General features: G+C 41.3%; 1 protein-coding gene across 4 annotated transcripts in view; it reads right to left on the bottom strand.

Moving 5' to 3' along the window:
* Positions 1-19,560, bottom strand: part of igf2bp3 (insulin-like growth factor 2 mRNA binding protein 3) — a 199,928-nt gene that overhangs the window by 139,770 nt on the left and 40,598 nt on the right. For all 4 annotated transcript variants that reach the window (XM_038797406.1, XM_038797405.1, XM_038797407.1 and 1 more), the window contains exon 3: positions 6,359-6,407. In XM_038797406.1, the coding sequence (XP_038653334.1) occupies positions 6,359-6,407 (49 nt within the window). The remainder of the gene's footprint in view (positions 1-6,358; positions 6,408-19,560) is intronic.

Here is a 19,560-nt window from a genome sequence, read left to right as displayed (position 1 = left end):
GAGATTGTACATTCTCCCAGTGTCCATGTGGATCTCACCCCTACAACCCGAAAAGATGTGACTTGACCACACTACATTGCCGCGAATTGGGAAAAAGAGAATTGGCTGCAAGAAATTTATGGGGGGGGGGGGGGGGAGACTCGAAGAGCATGACAAGGAAGGAGTTGAGATGGTAATTACAGAGGCTAGGTCAACTGGCTATTGAGAGAAAACTCCAGATAATGAGAGAGTGCATTCTTAAAACTAGACAACAACGAGATAGTTTTATAACCTTCAAGCTATGTTTACTGCTCAGCTAGGTACAAGTTCCACAGAAGTTAAAAGACATGCTGTAAGTTAACATTGTTGCACGAATTCAAATAAATAATTTTTCAATTCCATGTCCAGGGCAGGTATGCAGAAACAGCTGACAATACAGCTCATCTATTTAAGCCTACATCGATCTTCCCAAAATAATGTGTTACAGCAAAAGAACACGTACACCAAAATTAACAGAAGGGCAAAATAAGGAACTAAGAACAGACACTTCCTTGTCTTTTCCCACATCCGACTAGTCTCAGGAAAAACTTGTAAAGAACCACATTTACAGATTCTTGGGCCTTAACCTTGTTGCATCTGTGGGCAAGGGAAATAAGAAAATGTTCCATACTTTTCAGGATCTCTGTCCAAAATTCAGAAGGCACTTCATGTTTATTTTCTTCCCTGTAATGATGTATAAATAATTCTATGATGAATCTTTGCAGAAATGGAATGGTTCGATATCAAAACAATAAGCCCAAGTCAAATCAAAGCTATAGTCAAAGCAAAACTACGATGGCATAGGAAAGAGGAAACTAATTTCTCCTCTTTCTATTGAAAACATCTGCATCTTAAGATTTTTCAGAGATGTATCTTACCCCCTTTTTTTCACCAATATACCCTGGATGTCAAGCTAGGTTTCTCAAAGCAACCTTGTGAAGGAAAATAGAATACAAGTGATAAAACAAAAGAAGAAGAGCAGAAAAAATGTGATTCAGGATGATTTGCTAATCAATGTGAGAATCATTGAAGGTGGCAGGGGAGGTTAGGAAGGCAATTACTGGTTTCAATTCAGATTGTCGCATTTTAGGAAGGCTGTGACGGCTCCTGAGTGTGAGGGTGCACAGAAGAGTTACTATAAAAATTCCAGGGATGAAGACAGTTATATTTTCATCTACCTCAGTCTGTCATGGCTCCATCATAGTCATGCTTTATCATCGATGCAGTATGGAGGGATTGCTGTTTTGTTAAATGTTACCTCAAGGATAATGTATTAAAACTATGCACCCATCCACGTTCTCAGGTGGACACAAAATCTGTTTGCTTTATCTGAAATAAAAGCAGGATGTTCTCCTTATGTTAAGTCCAACATTTGCTCTTCAAACCACACCAGCAAAAAAAACAATGGTTTTGTTCATGGGATCTTCTGCTCAAATTGGAATCATGGAATTTTGCAATGCAGGAGGGAGTCATTTGGCCCATTGCGACCTGTCCAATTTGGCCCCATACTTTTTCCTGTAACCATGCATATTAATCCCCTGCAGATGTGCTTAATTTCTTTTTGAAAGCAATTAGCAAAATTGTTCATGGAATAAAAGTATAGTTATGAAGAAAAAGACAGCAATAGGACTGGAGTAGACAAGATCAAAACGACATTGAACGATGGTTTTAAAATTGACGGCTGATTTTGATACTAAAGGGAAAGACTACTAGGCTTTCACACAGTTTAAAAGCTTCATATAAATCAGGGCTACATGAAGAACACTACCACGACTACTAGACCAGTAATTTAATATTAACCTTGATTAAGTAGGTCTTATCCTGGTTTATACAAATTATTAGAATCCATGCTCAAATCTCAAGACAAAGATCCAGCAATGATACCTGTTGCTCAATTCTTCATATTCACGAGAAAAAGGGGAAAGAAAATGGCTGAGGATGTGAAATAAAATAGGAGAGATAATCGAGCAAAACAGAGGTTAATAGGGTTCAAGGGGAGGTCCTCAATTGGTTGGAGTCATACCCAAACAAGATGCGAGTTCTGATCATTGGAGTTCAAATTGATCAATTAATCCACAGTTGCAAGAGTTACTACCAAGTGCAACATCTTCACCGACTTACCTCCTCCCATAGGGCAGCATGGTAGCATGGTGGTTAGCACAATTGCTTCACAGCTCCAGGGTCCCAGGTTCGATTCCTGGCTTGGGTCACTGTCTGTGCGGAGTCTGCACATTCTCCCCGTGTGTGCGTGGGTTTCCTCCAGGTGCTCCGGTTTCCTCCCACAGTCCAAAGATGTGCAGGATAGGTGGATTGGCCATGCTAAATTGCCCTTAGTGTCCAAAATTGCCCTTAATGTTGGGTGGGGTTACTGGGTTATGGGGGCAGGGTGGAGGTGTGGACCTTGGGTAGGGTGCTCTTTCCAAGAGCCGGTGCAGACTCGATGGGCCGAATGGCCTCCTTCTGCACTGTAAATTCTATGATTTATTCACTGATAATTCACATGTTTAGATCCATTTCTCCTTATGAGGCAATAATGACTAAGAGTTCTCCGCATCAGCATTGTGAAAGGCCAACTGCAATGTCAACTAGTCACATCCTCAGAGAAAAGCCTTTTCTAGCATGTTTCACAACAGCCTATACTTATATAGCGTATTTTATCATAAAACTTCAAAGTACTTTAACTGCAGTATATTTCAAATTATTTTACAGTCAATGAAGTACCAGTGCAAGGATCAAGCTTCATCAGCTGGGTAATGGAACACTCACCACTTGCATAGATTGGCATACCCACAATAGGATTTGGAAGCTTGACACTATCCAGGAGAGCGCAATCTACCAAATTAACACCCCATCATTGGGCACAGCATCCAATCCTCTGCCAGTGGCATACTGCAGCTGCATCATGCAATATTTATCAGGTGCACTGCAGCAATTCACCAAGCTTACTTCAACACCTTCAAGCTTCCACCCTCTATAATCAGACTACAATGTCATTAGAACACCATTTCATCCAATTCAGACACCATTCTCACTTCACCGTCCTTGCATTATAACTAGGTCAAAAATCCTGGAATTCACTACCATAATATAACTAGGTCAAAAATCTTGGAATTCACTACCAACATTATGATACGAGAACCATCATCACAAGTAGCACTGTAATTCAAAGAGACCGCCCACCACCAACTTCATTGGACACTAAACATGACCTTGCCAAAATACATTAGGACAAACGTAAAAAAGGATCATGTAGATTCAGATAGAATAATCTTGTATTAAGACAATACTTTATATTCTTCAAAGTTTTATGTCCATTAATTATGTAGAATACATACAGACCAGGGTGGGTCAAACAAAAAAGGTTTCATGAGGAAGAGAAAGATACATATGAATACAAAAGGGAGCCACCAGCACAAAAATGGAGAGGCTGGCACATGCAAAAATGACAGAAGCATGCACACACCAAAAGAAACATGCAAATAAAATGAACACACCGACCTTCGTTCTTTTTCTATTTGGGCTCAAACAACAAAATAGGGAAAGTTTCCAACAGGTGAGCTGTGATCTTGTTGCTGGATCACCAAGAAACTACTCATTATTTTAATTGGTGCAATCCAATTTAACAGGAGAATATCCATTTCTAAAAGGTTTTAAACCATGTGACATGAGTAACTAGTGTGTGGTTCAGTAGAAGCTACTGAAATTTCATCATTGAAAAAGAAAATAGTGCCCCCCTCATGTGCATCAGGGCATTCTAAAGTACTGCAAAGAGATTAAGTGTACATAAATACAACTGCCTTTTATTTCATAAACCAAGGTCCAACAAAAAATCAGAACTTATAACAGATACAAAGGAGTAAAATCATGCCTATGCAGAATGCACTTTTGTTCAGTTTATTAAAAACAATGTGAGGTTTTGCAAATGTTCGCTATGTAAAAGAACACAGAAAAAACTCAGCTCATACGCATCTGGATCTCAAATCCACTAAGATACTTTACAAGAGAGTTAATTCAAAACTTGATGAGTAATGTCAGAGATGTCTGTTTTTCATGGCTGTAAAGGCCTTGATGATGTACATTTCAAATTTCTTCCTTCTCTGCTCAATTGTCAGACAATGCTGACAGTTTTTCCCCATAGATAGCTCGGCTCTGATCTACATTTGAAATCTGAAAGCTTTTAGCTCCAGGTAGTCTATGCTGTTTCTTTTTATATAACAGAAATCTTCACACGGCTATAATGCTGCATTCATAAAATCACAATTGCATCACATATCCATGTGCCATGATTAGACCAGGGAAATGGTCAAAAGCCCATTATACCAAGCTAGCCAATTTTCTTACTTCCCACTTACCTCATCATATAAATGGATCCTGATCTCAATTAATACTATTCAATTTGGATGAACAAAATTCTAACATTAAACAAGTACGCACACAACTGTCTATTTTCTGTAGATTCAGGATTATTTCAAGTTTACAGCAAAGATGTGCCAGGGACTCACTGGTTTTAGAGCAATAAGCAGCTCTTTCAGTTAGCAATAGAGCATGTTCCTTCTCCTTCCAATGTCTAAACACTTCTACCGAGCTCTCTCAGAAAGCATCATGCAGGAATCAGTGATTTGTTGTCAGGCAGAACACTGCCCTGGTCAATCCACAGGTTGCCAGCCAACCAATTCAACCGACTGCCTCCAAGCTGGTTTCGAAGACTCACTGAGCGCCGAGTCTGTTTAGCCTCTTCAAAATCCGAAACCTAAAACCTAGGAACACATTGTCCTGACAAGCACAAAGCAAAAATAAATAAAGGAAATTGGATTTGGATTTGTTTATTGTTGTGTATAGAGGTGCGAGCAGCTCACAGATAATTTAGTACAAGAAAATATAAGAAAATACATAATAGGGCAACACAAAATAAACAGGAAGGACTCTTACAATAAATCTTTTGAGGAGTTCAAATACTATTACTTCTTCCTCACATTGCTCATCATTCAAATTCATTATTCAAATTTGCTTTCTGAAAATGAAATCTGGAAATAACATGCATTAGCACTAAAAATGACAATGAAGTCAATGGCATAAAAATTCAAGCACTACACAATATCCTTTAGAAGCCCATCATCTTTACCCAGTTCAGGATTTTGTGAACCCTTTCTTCTTAACTGCCTTCTGAAGTAGGCTAGCAGTTACATCAACTACATAGGAATACTAAGGATAACCAATAAATGCCAAAGCTAATAGTCCAAAAATATTTTCAATGCTGCTGGGATGAAAAAGTGTCCCATACTCCTTTTGATTCCTTATTCTCAGAATTATTTCACTCTCATCGAATAGCATGGGGTCATTCTCATTCAATGCGACTCTCGAGGACCATAAACCCTTTAGAATATGGCTGCATTATTTACATTAACACCTACCTTGGCATCATATGCAGAACTGGAAATTTAAATCACCATATGCTCACTCAAGACATCTCATTATTAAAAAGCAAAACCATCCTCAATCTTGCAGCTTAATAGCCAGACAAATGTTTTTTCTTTTATAAATTTAGAGTGCCCAATTCATTTTTTTCAATTAAGGGGCAATTTAGCGCAGTCAATCCACCTGGCCTGCACATCTTTGGGTTGTGGGGGCAGACACAGGGAGAACGTGCAAACTCCACATGGGCAGTGACCCAGGGCCGGGATCGAACCTGGGACCTCGGCGCCGTGAGGCAACAGGGCTAACCCACTGCCCCACCATGCTGCCCTTAGCTAGACAATTTCTAACTTTTAAAACAAATTTCATCCTCTGCCACACTCCACATCTGACTTGTAATCCGACTGATGACCAGGTAAAGAATAAATGCCCTAGCCAACTCACTAGGGAGTGTGCCATTGTCACCAACACCCAGTGGGAAATGCTAAAGGAGAAGGGGGATGGCGCCACATTCTAATATGGTCAACACTAAACCATATTTTAAATTGTCCTGAAATCTGGCATGAATAGGGTTGCCTGCCCCAGAGTAGCAGGGAACCATTTCAAATGCTCCTCCTGGCCCGACATAAACGCCTTGGTTCTTCCCTGCCCCCATTTCAGACGTTTCTTACTCCACCCTCTTCCCTTGCTTAGTTCTACAGGATCCATTTCTATGGGTCTGAGGCAACTCGAGTGACTCCTATCTCACTCGATTCACAAAAACCCGTGTTACCACCTCACTTCATTGCTGAAAAGTTCTAACGCTTGTAACAACTTTGCTCAAATCCATAGTGTCCTTTTCATTTTGTTCTCATATTTACTAAAGCTGAAAGGAATCTAAACATACATTGTAACTGTTTACTAAACATATAAATAGGGACATGCTTACCTCCCACTGCAAGTGAGGGGGTATGTTCCTGATCTGAAGTTTCCGACTCCTGTGGCAAAAGGAAAGATAATTTGTGAAATAGAACAATGTAGCAAATAGGTTCTTTCCTTTTAAAATTTAAACTTCAAATTGAATATTGATGCTTAAATGCTTACAAATGAGGAAAAAGTCCTTCACACCACCCACCCCTCATGACATTAATGGCCAAGTTTAGCTCAGTTGGCTGGACAGCTCATTCCTGATGCAGAGTAAGGCCAACAGCACAGGTTCAATTCCGGCTGAGGTTACTCCTGAAGGCCACGCCTTCTCAATCTTGCCCCTCGCCCGAGGTGCGGTGATCCTCAGGTTAAAATCACCACCAGCCAGCTCACCCCTTCAGGGGAAAAGCAGTCTTTGGTCATCTGGGACTATGGTGACTTTACTTAATGTCCCGCATTATGTTCAAGGTGGCACTTTATTCAGTGGACATGCCCACGCCATCGGAAATCAATGGCATTCCAGTAGCCCAAAAACCTAATATGTAAATAACGTCTTAGCCACATACTGAAAAAAGTCATTAATGGAGGTTTTAAAAATCAAAAAAGAAAAAACAATTCAGAGTAGAAATTAGAAAATAAGTATGAGCTCAGGCGGCTGCAAAACTCTAAAAATGGATTATTCCAAAATGGAAAAAAAAAGTCATTATTTGCATCAATCAGGGGTTCTGCACAACTACAAAATTAATTCACAATATACCCCTGGACCAAGAACAATCTTAATTAATCAGAGTTAAGGGAGGATGGGGTGGGAAAGTTTAATTACCATGATCATAAGAAAATAGGTTATTACTCTAGTAGAATATGCATGCCATTACTTAAATTTGGCAATTGTTTCTTTGTACAATAGCATTACTTTTGAAAAAGGCGATACTCCCACCCTACCATGCAATATTTTTGAAACCAACTAGTTCCAAATACACTATGCTTCTCCGCAAATGGAACTCTCACCGCAAAATCTGGACTGTGATCAGTGGCAAATGATATAATCCAGGTGGTTGTACACCAATGCATCTTCCATGCTTTTATTGACAACTGAAGGACATGTTGCTTTGAACGTAAAAGGGTTACATACTAACATTGCTATTTAAGAAAATGATTCTTACCCAATATAATCCTGCAGAAATTTGTTTTATAAACTATCCTCCATTTCATGATTCATCTGCAACTGATCGCCTCAATGTGCACACTTTGGTGATACCAGTTGGGGGTAGGATTGGGACCCTCCACAATGACAGCATGTGAATGCATAAAGCAACACAAAATATATTTTTAGCTATCAAGTCATTTAGCAATTTTCCCAACTGTTAAATATCAAAAGCTTATTGAATTTTTCCCTTATTCTGCAACAAATGGGCTCAAAATTTAAAATTTCTGACCAGAATCCGATTTGACACTTCATTCTAAGGAAGCCTCATTGAAGCCAATTCAACCATTTTCAATACAGCTTAAACGTTTGTCTCAAGTTTGGGCTAACATTATTTTGTGGAAGTAGTAGGGAAGTGAGAAAGACAGGAAAGAGAGTTTCATTGGAAGTAGGGAAGAGAGAGGGAAAAATGGTTCTAATGATATGCAATATTGTCTCACCTTAAAAACTTCACATGCACCAACTTGGAACTCAATAATGGATGTCAATATCTTTAAAATGTTTCAATCAGTAGCCATTAGAATTACAACCTCCCGAGAAATTCTAATTTGCCCCAAATTTGCTTAACAGTAAATCCAAATGAATTGAGGAATTTCATTCTGCCACCTGGCAGAATCAATTTTACAGGTAGCTATTGCCCAAGTAGGTTTTATCATTCAATACTTCAATTGTTTGCACCATAAAATCAAGTATCATTCACGAACAGCAAGTTGGTCAGTGTTTGAATGGGAGACTAACTTTTCTTTTTTTTTAAAAAGAGACCCTTTCTCAGAATCGGAAAACATGGAAGCAGTTTATGGGGATGTTCAAAATAAAGCAGAAAATGTGACGACTAGAAATGCTTCTATCCTTAACATTCCCAAGATGAGTTTAGTATCATTATATTGGAAAAGAGATGGATACATATTCTTCTCCAACAGGTGCCCTGATATTTTCCATGATCATGGCATCAAAAGACATTACATGGATGGGGATCTGGTTAGCCTTGTCCAAGAGAATGAAAGAGTACGGGGAATAGAAAATGAGAACCTAGCAGGAAAATAGCAGCCACTGAATCCTGCACCTTCTCAGCCCTGACTTCATCTGCAGCAAGTGCAGCAGAGACAGTCGTGCCAGAATAATGCTCCTAAGATATACCAGGTGATGTTTAACAAGACCACATTCATCAGAGGTTGCCCGTATCCACCTATCTACCCACTATTTCTTTTAGCCACCAACATGCTGTTTTGTATCCTATTTTGCCATGGTATCACTAAGCACTTTACAGCCAAGTGCATATACACACACTCCACCTTTCAGGTTCTGAAGCTTCTTTTCAATGCTGTTCATTTGTAATATTCTCCAGTTCTGATGCAGTTATACCCAAAATATCAACTTGCATGTTCTCTCCAAAGATACTATCCAAGTTTCCTACTTTCGTTTGTATATTTAATACAAGAGAAGTACTTTGCTTTCTCCTCTTGTACAAAAGATCCCTGTTGTACAGTTAGTTATCCTTGTGTTTTGATTGCATCAATTTGCAACATGTTCAAAATACAATGGTTCAAGTAGGCCAGGAATGTTCAGTAATACAGCAAATCCTCTGCAACAATTAACTTCGAAAAGACATAAATAATTTGCAAGCCAAAGATATTTCAAGGTACAAAACCATAAAAACAATCTTCACTTTTGAGTTCTGGGCTAGTCAATAATCACTAATATGTATTTCCCACTAACTGAATGACTAGGAACTCAACGCAGAATCATAGAAACCTATTGTGGTAACCTATCGGGCCAAATTTTGAACCCGATTAAAATTGGAAATCTTAAATCAAAGAATTGTCCACTTTAAATTAAACTACAGTCAGTTCCAGCAAATGGAGAATTTGCTGGGAATTCGGACTTGGCCAAGTACGAATATACAAATTCAGAATGGCTGCCTGTGCCTGCCCTGTCAATCACCCATTAAGAGATCATCACACCCTATTGATACGCACTGGCCTATTGTACGCAGCCTAAACTGAGCCAGACTCTCCTGCGCCCATAGTTTCTGCTGTTACCTTATTTGGGAACAGATTAAGTGCAGACCACACCACCAGAGATGGACACCGGTCAAAGAATCAACCAGACCACTGGGTGCAGAGACCCCCTCCAGAGGCCCCATTGGCAGAAAGCAAGAGGAAATGGCAAAAGGGCACAAAGGGAGGGGAGATAAAAACAGGCATCAGCAGTGAAGACTCCAGACAAAGGCAATCAAGGCATCTGAGAATGAAGGAAGAAGCTGCCAGCAAGACTCGCCTTTGAGACGATGAACCAGAGGAACTCGGAATCAGACCCACAGTTCAATCAAGCCATCTTTGCGGATAGTATAACCAAATCTTGGGCGTTTCTAGTATTATTTATTTTGGCTTAATTTGAATTTATACCTGTGTTTGGCCATTGTTGTCCTCACTATTAAAAGACACTTGGGTAAAAACTTTGATTAAAATACTGGTCAAAGTATCTGAGGTTCTAAATTTACAACATACCTACTGCACAGGAGAAGATCATTCTGGGTTGTGCCAGTTTCCTGATCAAGCGGACATGTTTAGTCCCAGGTCCCCACTTTTTGTCTGTCATCCTGCACGGTCTTCATCTTCAAGCACCTACCGAACTTACTTTTAAAATTATTTACTGACTCAGCTGTTGCCATCTTTTCGGGTAGAGCATTTCATTGCATATGCTACGTCTCTCTTTATAAACCCAGGCAACATGTGCTTTATTAATCATCTCATCAATTTGTCCTAATTCCACATGTCCACATGAACACCAAGGTTTCTCTGCTCATCTAAACTTTTTAAAGTTGTGCCAATTATAAGATAATGTCTTCCCACTGTCAGGATCCGAACTGATTTTATTACTGGACAAATCAGATCCCCAAGTGAAACCTAGCTTGATAGACCCCATTATTTCTTAGAACCATGGAGAGCAGTTACTGAACATATTCACAGGAGTATCCCAATATATGATTAACAAAGAAAAATGAACTTTATTACACTAGACAAAAAAGTTGGAAAGATTTGGAATACCAGTAAAACAATCATACGAGTCCTTCACCAAACTATTCTTTTACAGATGCATATGAAAAAGGAGCATGAGCTACTCTACCATTTAATAAGACTATGACTGATTGGTATCCCCAATAACCTATGACCCCCTGGCTTACTAAGAACCTATACACCTCTGCCTCAAAGACTTCGCTTCCACTGCAAGAGTGTTCCAAAGACTTGTAACCCTCAAAATATTTCTCATCTGTCCCAAATGGGTGACCATTAATATGAAATTTTGTCAAGAGAAAACATTTTTTCACATCCACCCTGTCAGGACCTCAGGATCTTTAGGTTTTGATCAAGTTGCAACTTACCCTTCTAAACACCAGTAGATAAAATCATAATAATAATAAGCTTTGTCACAAGTAGGCTTACATCAACACTGCAATGAAGTTACTGTGAAATCCCCTAGTTGCCACATTCCGACCCTGTTTGGGTACACAGGGGAATTCAGAATGTCCAAATTACCTAACAGCACGTCTTTCGGGACTCGTGGGAGGAAACCGGGATACCCGAAGGAAACCCACGTAGACACGGAGAACGTGCAGACTCTGCACAGACAGTGACCCAAACCGGGAATCGAGCTTGGGACCCTGGCGCGATGAAGTACTAACCGTTGTGCTACACCGTGCTGCCAAGCCTAGCTTGTCAAACTTTCCTCATAAGACAACCAACCCATTCTAGATACTAGTCTGGCAAACCTTCTCCGAATTGCTTCCAATGCATTTACGTCTTTCCTTAAATAAGGTGACCAATACTGTACAAAGTTCTCTAGTTGTGATCTCACTAGTGTTCTGTATAATGGAAGCATAACTTTCCTACTTTTGTAATCATTTCCTCTCACAAACAACAACAATCTATTAGCTTTCCTAGTTACTTGCTGTTACTGCACATGAGCCTTTTGGTGATTCATACACAAAGACATCCAGAGTCGTCTGCCTCTCTGAGCTCTGCTAAAACTCTCACCATTTAGAAGATACTTTTATTCTTCCTGCACAAATGGACAATTTCACATTTTTGTATATCATACGCCCATTCGCCAGATCTTGGATCACTCACCGATATATTTTTGTAGTCTCCTTGCTTCCAATTCACAACTTTCTTTCCTACCCATCTTTATGCCTTCAGCAAATGTGGCAATCATCCCATTATATAAATTGTAAACGGTCCTAGTGGCACACGATTCGCTACAGCCTGCCAAGCTAAAATAGACCCATTTATACCTTGCCTCTGCTTTAAAAGCTTTTATTTTATTTTATCAAATGCCTTCTGAAAATCTAGTTCAGTACATCCACCGGTTTCCCTTGTTGTTTTATTTATTGGTCTTTACAAAAAGGTGCATCGCAAAATACAGGCAAATGAAAAAGAAGAACAGGGGTGAAATAAATGGAACAAAGTTTAGGAGGAAGAAACAGAATTATTCAACTCCGAGGATTAAAGGATGTCAAAATACCGAATTTAAAGTTGCCAGACAAGCAAAAAATGTTTTAATTGATCCGCACAAGATACGAGCATCATCATCTCCTTCACCCATTGCAAGTGGGAGGGTGCAGCCGCAAGCTTCCAATTGAATAAGATAAGTCGCCCTGCAAATAAGGCAGTGGCCAAGCTCATCACGGATTACCCGCCAGAAAATACGGTTAATATCAATAGATTTGCCACAGATGTATGAAAAGGCGGAGGACAAAAAGGACCAGAAAGTAACCAACCATGGGCATGACCAAAACCGTGAACAGTGTTGCAGGAGCCAGTCCAGAGGACATCCGAGCAAGGCTAACACTAGAACGATGGAGCCAAAGAACATTCAATTGAAGTAGACAATGTCTAATACACAGCGATGAAGAATGCACCAATCAACTACCATGGACTACCAGAAAGCTCTATTCGGATCCTGCTCCCAAGATGCCTTAATGTTAGCTAAAGATGGTCCAAAGTGTTTTTGAATAATGTTATAAATGTGAGAAACAGAGCTCTTTGAAGTGGTGTTAACGCTCAAGCAAAGCTTAAAGAGACAGTCAGGAGGTAGAGAAGGAAGCAAAATGTTTGGACTTCCGGTGGTAGCCATGGAGTGAGTGGTTGCGCACAGGGCAGCTCTGGCTCAAAGGAGTTGGTTTGAGCTATTTTTACCAGAAAGTGGTATAGTTTCAACAGAAAAGTGCAGCTGAAGGGGTGGAGAAGTTTCCCCCTGCCCCATGAGTGGCATGTCTGTTGGTTACCAAACCCAGCTACCACCAAGGAGGGCTTGGCTGAGAGAAAAAGGTTACAGGGGCAGTTTGACAGACTGACGACAGGAGAGGCAGTGGGGCAGCTACAGAGAACGAGGGGGGTGCAATACAAATATGGAAAGAAGGCGAGTCATATGCTGGCCCACTAACTACGGAGGCAGGCCACGTAGAGGGAAATTTTGAGGGTGCAGATAGGAAAGGGGAGGTAGTGTTGGAGCCAGGGAAGATTAATGAGGCATTTAGGGAGTATTGTGAGAAGCTGCACGGGGCTAAGCTGCTGGTGAGGGAGATATGGGGCGATTTTTGGATGAACAGAGTGGAAAAGATTAGTACAGATTGAAGCTACAGGTAACAATTAAAAACTGAACTGAAATCAAAGTTTTCCAAACACGGTCAAATGCTTTTCCAGCATCTAAGGAAAATAGAACTTTTGGATGAAGAGGAGTCGTCTTGAAGCCAATAATATTAAATAGCTACCCTAAATTAGAGAATGGCAATCAATCCTTAATAAAGTCAAATTGATCATGAAAGACAAACGTTGGCAAAAAGGAATCCAGGATAGGTAAGTATTAAAGTTTTTTCAAAAATCCAAGATATTTGACCAAGTGTGTTATAGGGTTGTTCAGGATCGCTTCTCGGCCTTTTGGTTAAGATGAGCGCGAGGTCAGGTGTAATGCCTGGATCTGGTATGTCTCTCTTGTGGGGACCATGAATTGGATTCAATTTGAATTGTTTTTTGGAGCAGGCAGGAGCTTTGGGATAGTATTTTGTAATCCGGTGTTTAGCAGAGAAATAGACAAAATGTTTTTTTTTTAAATCAGAAAATCAGGTTCTGGAGCTTTACAACCTGGTTGGCTTGATCTATTTCTAGAGTTTAAAGGGGATTATCTGATGCAGACCTATTAGCAGGGCTCAAGGTTGGAATATCAAGCTGGTCAAAAAAAAAATGAAAACAAGAAATGTCTGCAGCCTCTGAGGAATACAAGTTAGAACAGAAAGCTTTACGTTAACCATTTAGGCACTTAAGATCTAGCGTAAAAGTACCAGATTCAGGGCAAACCTGCGTGGTCAGATTAAAGGTTACGGACTTGTGAAGTTGGTGGCAAAAGAATTTTACTGGCTTTTTCCACTATGCTCATCGGTTCTTGGAATGTACAAAATAATAATATGACCACTGATACAAGCCTTAAAATTCTTCCCAAATAGTGAATAGTTAGATGACAGATCATATTGATGCCCATGAACAAACCAATGAAGATGTAAATTTAACAAATTCTTCAGAGAAAAGAACAGTAGCCGGGGGGGGGGGGGGGGGGGGGGGGGGGGGGGGCGCACACGGTAGCACAGTTGCTTCCCAGCTCGTGACCCAGGTTCGATTCCCGGCTTGGGCCACTGTCTGTGCGGGGTTTGCTCTTTCTCCCAGTGTCTGCGTGGATTTCCTCTACATCCTCTGGTTTCCTCCCACAGTCCAAAGACGTCCAGGTTAGGTGGATTGGCCATGCTAAATTACCTTAGTGTCCAAAAAGGTTGGGTGGCGTTGCTGGGTTGCAGTGATGGGGTCGAGGCTTAGGTCAGATGCTCTTTCCAAGGGCCGGTGCAGACTCGATGGGCCAAAGGGCCTCCTTCTGCACTGTAAATTCTATAACAATGCCATTATAGTCACTGGAGTCTAAAATTGAAAGGGTTTTACTGTACAAAAGAAAAAAGTCTACTCTTGAATAAAAATGATGAACTGGAAAGGAAAGAAAAATATCTTGCAGTAGGGGGAAAGAACACACCAATGACCTATAACCGTGTAAACTTATAGAAAGTAGTTAGTAACAGAGTCTGATCTAGCAACAAAGCAAAAACAAGCTTTAAAGCATTTGGGAAAGACTTAAAATGCAAATGACTTTCCAGTTAGGTAAAGAGGAGAAACAGTTAGTAAAAATAAACACGATCGCTCAAGAGGATTTAAAATGCAAATAATTATACAAATTAGGCAAAGAGAGAGAAACGGCTGGTAAAAAAGAAACCTGCCATCCCATTAGGGAAAAAAACCTGCCATCCCATTAGGTGCATACAGGTTGAACAAAATTACTTCTTCACTATATAAACTACCAGATATGGTATATGAAGAGACGAATAATAATGTTTATTGTCACAAGTAGGCCTACATTAACACTGCAATGAAGTTACTGGGATATTTATGAATCAAAATTGCAGAACCCCATGATTTAGAGCAAAACTTGGAGCTAAAGATCTACTGCACCCACCTCACCCATCCCTTCAAGTGCATTAAAAGCATCCAAATGGATCTCTTGGAAGAAAAACAGCATCAGCTTCAAACAATGGCAGGCGAGAAGTCACAGGGTGATTCAACCCTTTCACAAATGCTGCTAGCTGAAATGTAGAAACTTGGACATATTAGATAAAACATCCTGGTTTCATTACACAAAAAAAAATTAACTGACCAAATTCAACAAATGAGAAACTAACACCTTTTTAAAGAGCAAGCAAAGAAAGATAGGAGAGATTACAAAAAGGAACTAAAATAGAAAGGGAAAAAAAAAATCACGAATGGCAGTCTTCCCCCACTCCCCGTTTTCTAAAGCCGGATGCCAACATAGAGGTAACCCAAAAGAATTAGGGTCCAAAACCCTACCCCAGAGTTAAATAAAATGTTAGTGCTATTCCGAGCTACAAATAACAAATAGCCGAAAATTACTGGACAAAATGTTATCACAATTAGCATCATAATCTATGTCCTTCAACCTTCAGGGGCTCTCTGTTAATATCGTACGACCACTAAGCATTCAACATTAAATGAAATGCTGTGGGCATCTGTGGAAAGGAGAACAAATGCACAACAGAAAAAGCTTCTCAGCTGAAACCTTATGAAATGAGTCATCGCAGCCTGTCAAACATATCAGTCAACCAGGAGACATATTTCGCAAAGAGTTTGCCGGTTCTGGATCAAGAAATATTTTCTGAACATCGTTGCTATCACTGACCCTCAACATGGCAGGGTAGAACAAGCTAAAATTTTGCTGACAGACAAACATTGTCAAAGGAGACCCTTAACCTTCAAAAGGCAGCTCTTTTCTTAGCTACTGCCACAGTGCAATTCAGAAAAATGAAGTGGAGATGCCTGCGTTGGACTGGGGCGAGCACAGTAAGATGTCTTACAACACCAGGTTAAAAGTCCAAGGTTTATTTCGAATCACTAGCTTTCGGAGCAGTGCTTCACTGAAGGAAGGAGCAGTGCTCCAAAAGCTAGTGATTCGAAACAAATCTGTTGGACTTTAACATGGTGTTGTAAGGCTTCTTACAGAAAAATGAAGAATCTGTTGACTTTGCAGAGTAGGGTACCTTTCCAGCTAGACAGCAACAGAATCTCCTGCGTGAAGAAGCGGCAGTAACAGAATTTAACAATGAAAGGCCACAGCTTCGGCCTGTTTTTGGGTGGACTGCAGGCTGTGGTGTGCTCTATCTAGCAACAGCATCTTGGGCAAATCCAGTATGCCTTTCAATAGCTGTGCCACAAATTCAATAAGACGAGGGCCCTCAGTTCTTCACCACCTCAAAATGGATCGCCTCAATCTTGCTTCAAGGTATTTGTCAACTACAGATGGGAGCAGCACTTTATTCTCAAGCTGCACCACTCTGTCCAAATTCTCGTTGGCGGAGCAAGACATCAGCAAGGTACTCCCCCATGTGAAGTGCAGACAGTATAGATAGAGTTAACAGAAGTCAAGAGCTCCTTTCGGACATCAAGAATCTGGACATGGAAGTTTGTTAAAAGATTTTTTTTTTTTTTTTAAATCCACATTGTTGTCGATTTTAGATTAAAGTTCTGACGCAAGAGAAGCTACAACGGGTGGCGTGGTAGCATAGTAGTTAGCACAGTTGTTTCACAGCACCAGAGTCCCAGCTTCAATTCCTGGCTTGGGTCACTGTGTGCGGAGTTTGCACGTTCTCACGATGTCTGCATGGACTTCCTCCCAGAGTCCAAAGAAATGCAGGTTAGGTGGCTTGGCCAATGCTAAATTGCCCTAAAGTGTCCAAAAAGGTTAGGTGGAGTTACTGGGTTATGAAAATGAATGAATGAAAATCGCTTATTGTCATAGTGTGGAGGTGCAGGCTTGGACGGGGTCCTCTTTCCAAGGGCCAGTGCAGACTTGATGGGCTGAATGGCGTCCATCTGCAATGTAAATTCTATGATTACATGAAGCATTGCGTTTTCAGTATTCAAGGGTTCCTCCGATGGATGATCAGACACTGGCAATGCTGAGGTTATGTGAGTCGCTTGATTGTTTTCCTTCTTTTAGCAGGGTAGCGCCATGATGAAAAAAAAGTTGAGTGGTGAAAATAGAATAGAGCCAGAAAAAAGGACAAAGCTACAGTAGCAACTATTCTGTAGGGCAGAGACTCCCTTTAGGTACCTGGCGGGGTCAGTTGCCCGGGAGTGGGGGGGGCCTCCGCAGGTACAACATTTCTAGTCTGGTGGGGAGAGTGAAAGCTGGTCTCCCTCTATCACTGGCGGGTTGGGTGCAGGCAGTTACAATGAACATGTTGCCACGATTTCGGTTTATTTTTCAATGCCTACCGATTTTCCTGTCAAAGGCTTTTTTCAGAGAGATTGAGGGAAGGATTACTTTGTTCACATGGGGAGCGAATGCCGATTCGGGGGAACCACAGATTTGAGCCAGGAAGGTGGGATGGAAATTTTCGGAAATGGGAGAAGGGGATTAAGACAGGGGTCGGTTTGCAGGGCTGAAGGAGCTGGAAGCCAAGTATGGGCAGGGGGAAATGTTTAGATACATGCAGGTTCGAGATTTTGCCAGAAAGGAGATACAAAACTTCACGGTGGAGCCGGCCTCCACATTGCTGGAGGAGGTGCCAACGACAGGGGGACTGGAGAAGGGGGTAGTGTCAGCGGTTTATGGGGCTATTTTGGAAGAGGAGAATTCACCACTCAAAGGGATCAAAGCAAAGTGGGAGGAAGAGTTGGGAGAGGATATGGAGGGGGGGTTCTGGTGTGAGGTGCTCAGAGAGTGAATGCCTCCACCTCGTGCGCGAGGTTGGGGCTGATACAGCTGAAGGTGGTATACAGAGCACACCTCACGAAGGAGGGGATGAGTCGATTCTTTGAAGGAGTAGAAGATGTGTCTGAACGTTGCGGGAGGGGCCCTGCTAATCACGTTTATACGTTTTGGTCCTGCCCAAAGCAGGAGGATTACGGGAAAGAGATTTTTAGGGTAATTTTTAAAGTGGTGCACAAGAAACTGGACCCGGGCCCCCGGGAGGCCATATTCATGGTGCCGGACCAGCCAGGGTTGGAAACGGGTGTGGAGGCAGATGATGTAGCCTTCGCCTCGTTGATCGCCCAAAGGCGGATCCTGTTGGGATGGAGAGCAGCCTCTCCACCCTGGTGTGGCAGGGGGACCTGTTGGAATTCTTGACTCGGAAAAGGTTAAGTTTGAACTGAGGGGAAGGATAGAGGGGTTCTACAATTCATAGGCATTATTAATCATACACTTTCAAGAACTGAATAATATCGAACATTAGTGGGGGGGGGCGTGTGGTGTGTGAGAGGGGGGCAGTGTGTGTTGATGGGGACTATGGGTGATTTCTTTTTGTCATTTGTTTATGTTAACATGCGGGCTAATGGTTGGGGTTTGAAGGGAAGATGGGATCGTTGTTATTGATATGGGGATTGACATACTGTTACTGATTATTGTTGGGTGTAAAATTGGGAGAAAATGTGAAAAAGGAGAATAAAAAATATTTTTTTCAAAATGTAGCTTGGTCACAAAATTAATTAAACGTGGAAATGTTGGGTTTAGTTCTTCAACAAAAAAAAAGAAAAGAAAAGACTTACAAACTAGCTCTCGATGGGAGCTTGGAAAATAACCTGTTGAGATTGTCCTCACCCCACTTCCCCTTTATCCACACCACGTTACTTCCGCGAATAATTCCAATAACTTGGTCAAACGTGATTCCCCATTCACAAAACCATGTTGACTCTGCACCCACACCACCCCAAAACACAAAAAAAGTCTCTCTTCCGCCCCTCCAATTTCCAGATTTATAGCTGCTTTGAGGCACAGCGATTACAGTTTGCACTACTACCTCAGCACCAGCGACCCAGGTTCACGTCCAGCCTTGGGTGACTGTGTAGAGTTTGTATGTTCTCCCTGTGCCAGAGTGGGTTTCTTCCAGGTGCTCCAGTTTCCTCCCACAGTCCAAAATGTGCATGTTAGGTGGATTGGCCATCTTAAATTGCCCCTTAGTGTCCAATGGTTAGGTAGGGTTATGGGGATAGGGCAGGGAGTGGGCCTAGATAAGGTGCTCTTTCAGAGGGTCGATAAGATTTGATAGCCTGAATGGTCAGAAACGCCACACTCAAAACAGTGACAGATGCCACCAAAGCAGATTCCAAAAATATATCAACTTTCACAGATGCTTGTTACACTATGAATTAACTGGTCTCACAAACTTTGGTCTTTTGTCCTTCTCACAAGGGCTTCATCTCCACACTGAAAGAACTCACCTTGGAATGACACTTTCACTCACATCTTCAACAAGAATCCACCTCCAGGATTTTAATCTCATTCTGATATTCCTTTCCCCTGAATTTCAGCAGACCCTCAAAACTTCACGTTCCATACACATTCCACGGCATTTGGCACTGCCAAACACAACACCACTGCTCCAAAAGCCAACAGCTTGGAGTCACCAATCT

The sequence above is a fragment of the Scyliorhinus canicula genome, chromosome 5 (assembly GCF_902713615.1).
Source record: "Scyliorhinus canicula chromosome 5, sScyCan1.1, whole genome shotgun sequence".
Classification (NCBI taxonomy): domain Eukaryota; kingdom Metazoa; phylum Chordata; class Chondrichthyes; order Carcharhiniformes; family Scyliorhinidae; genus Scyliorhinus; species Scyliorhinus canicula.
Note: the sequence above shows the minus strand (reverse complement) of the source record. Positions and strands in the feature narration are given on the sequence as shown.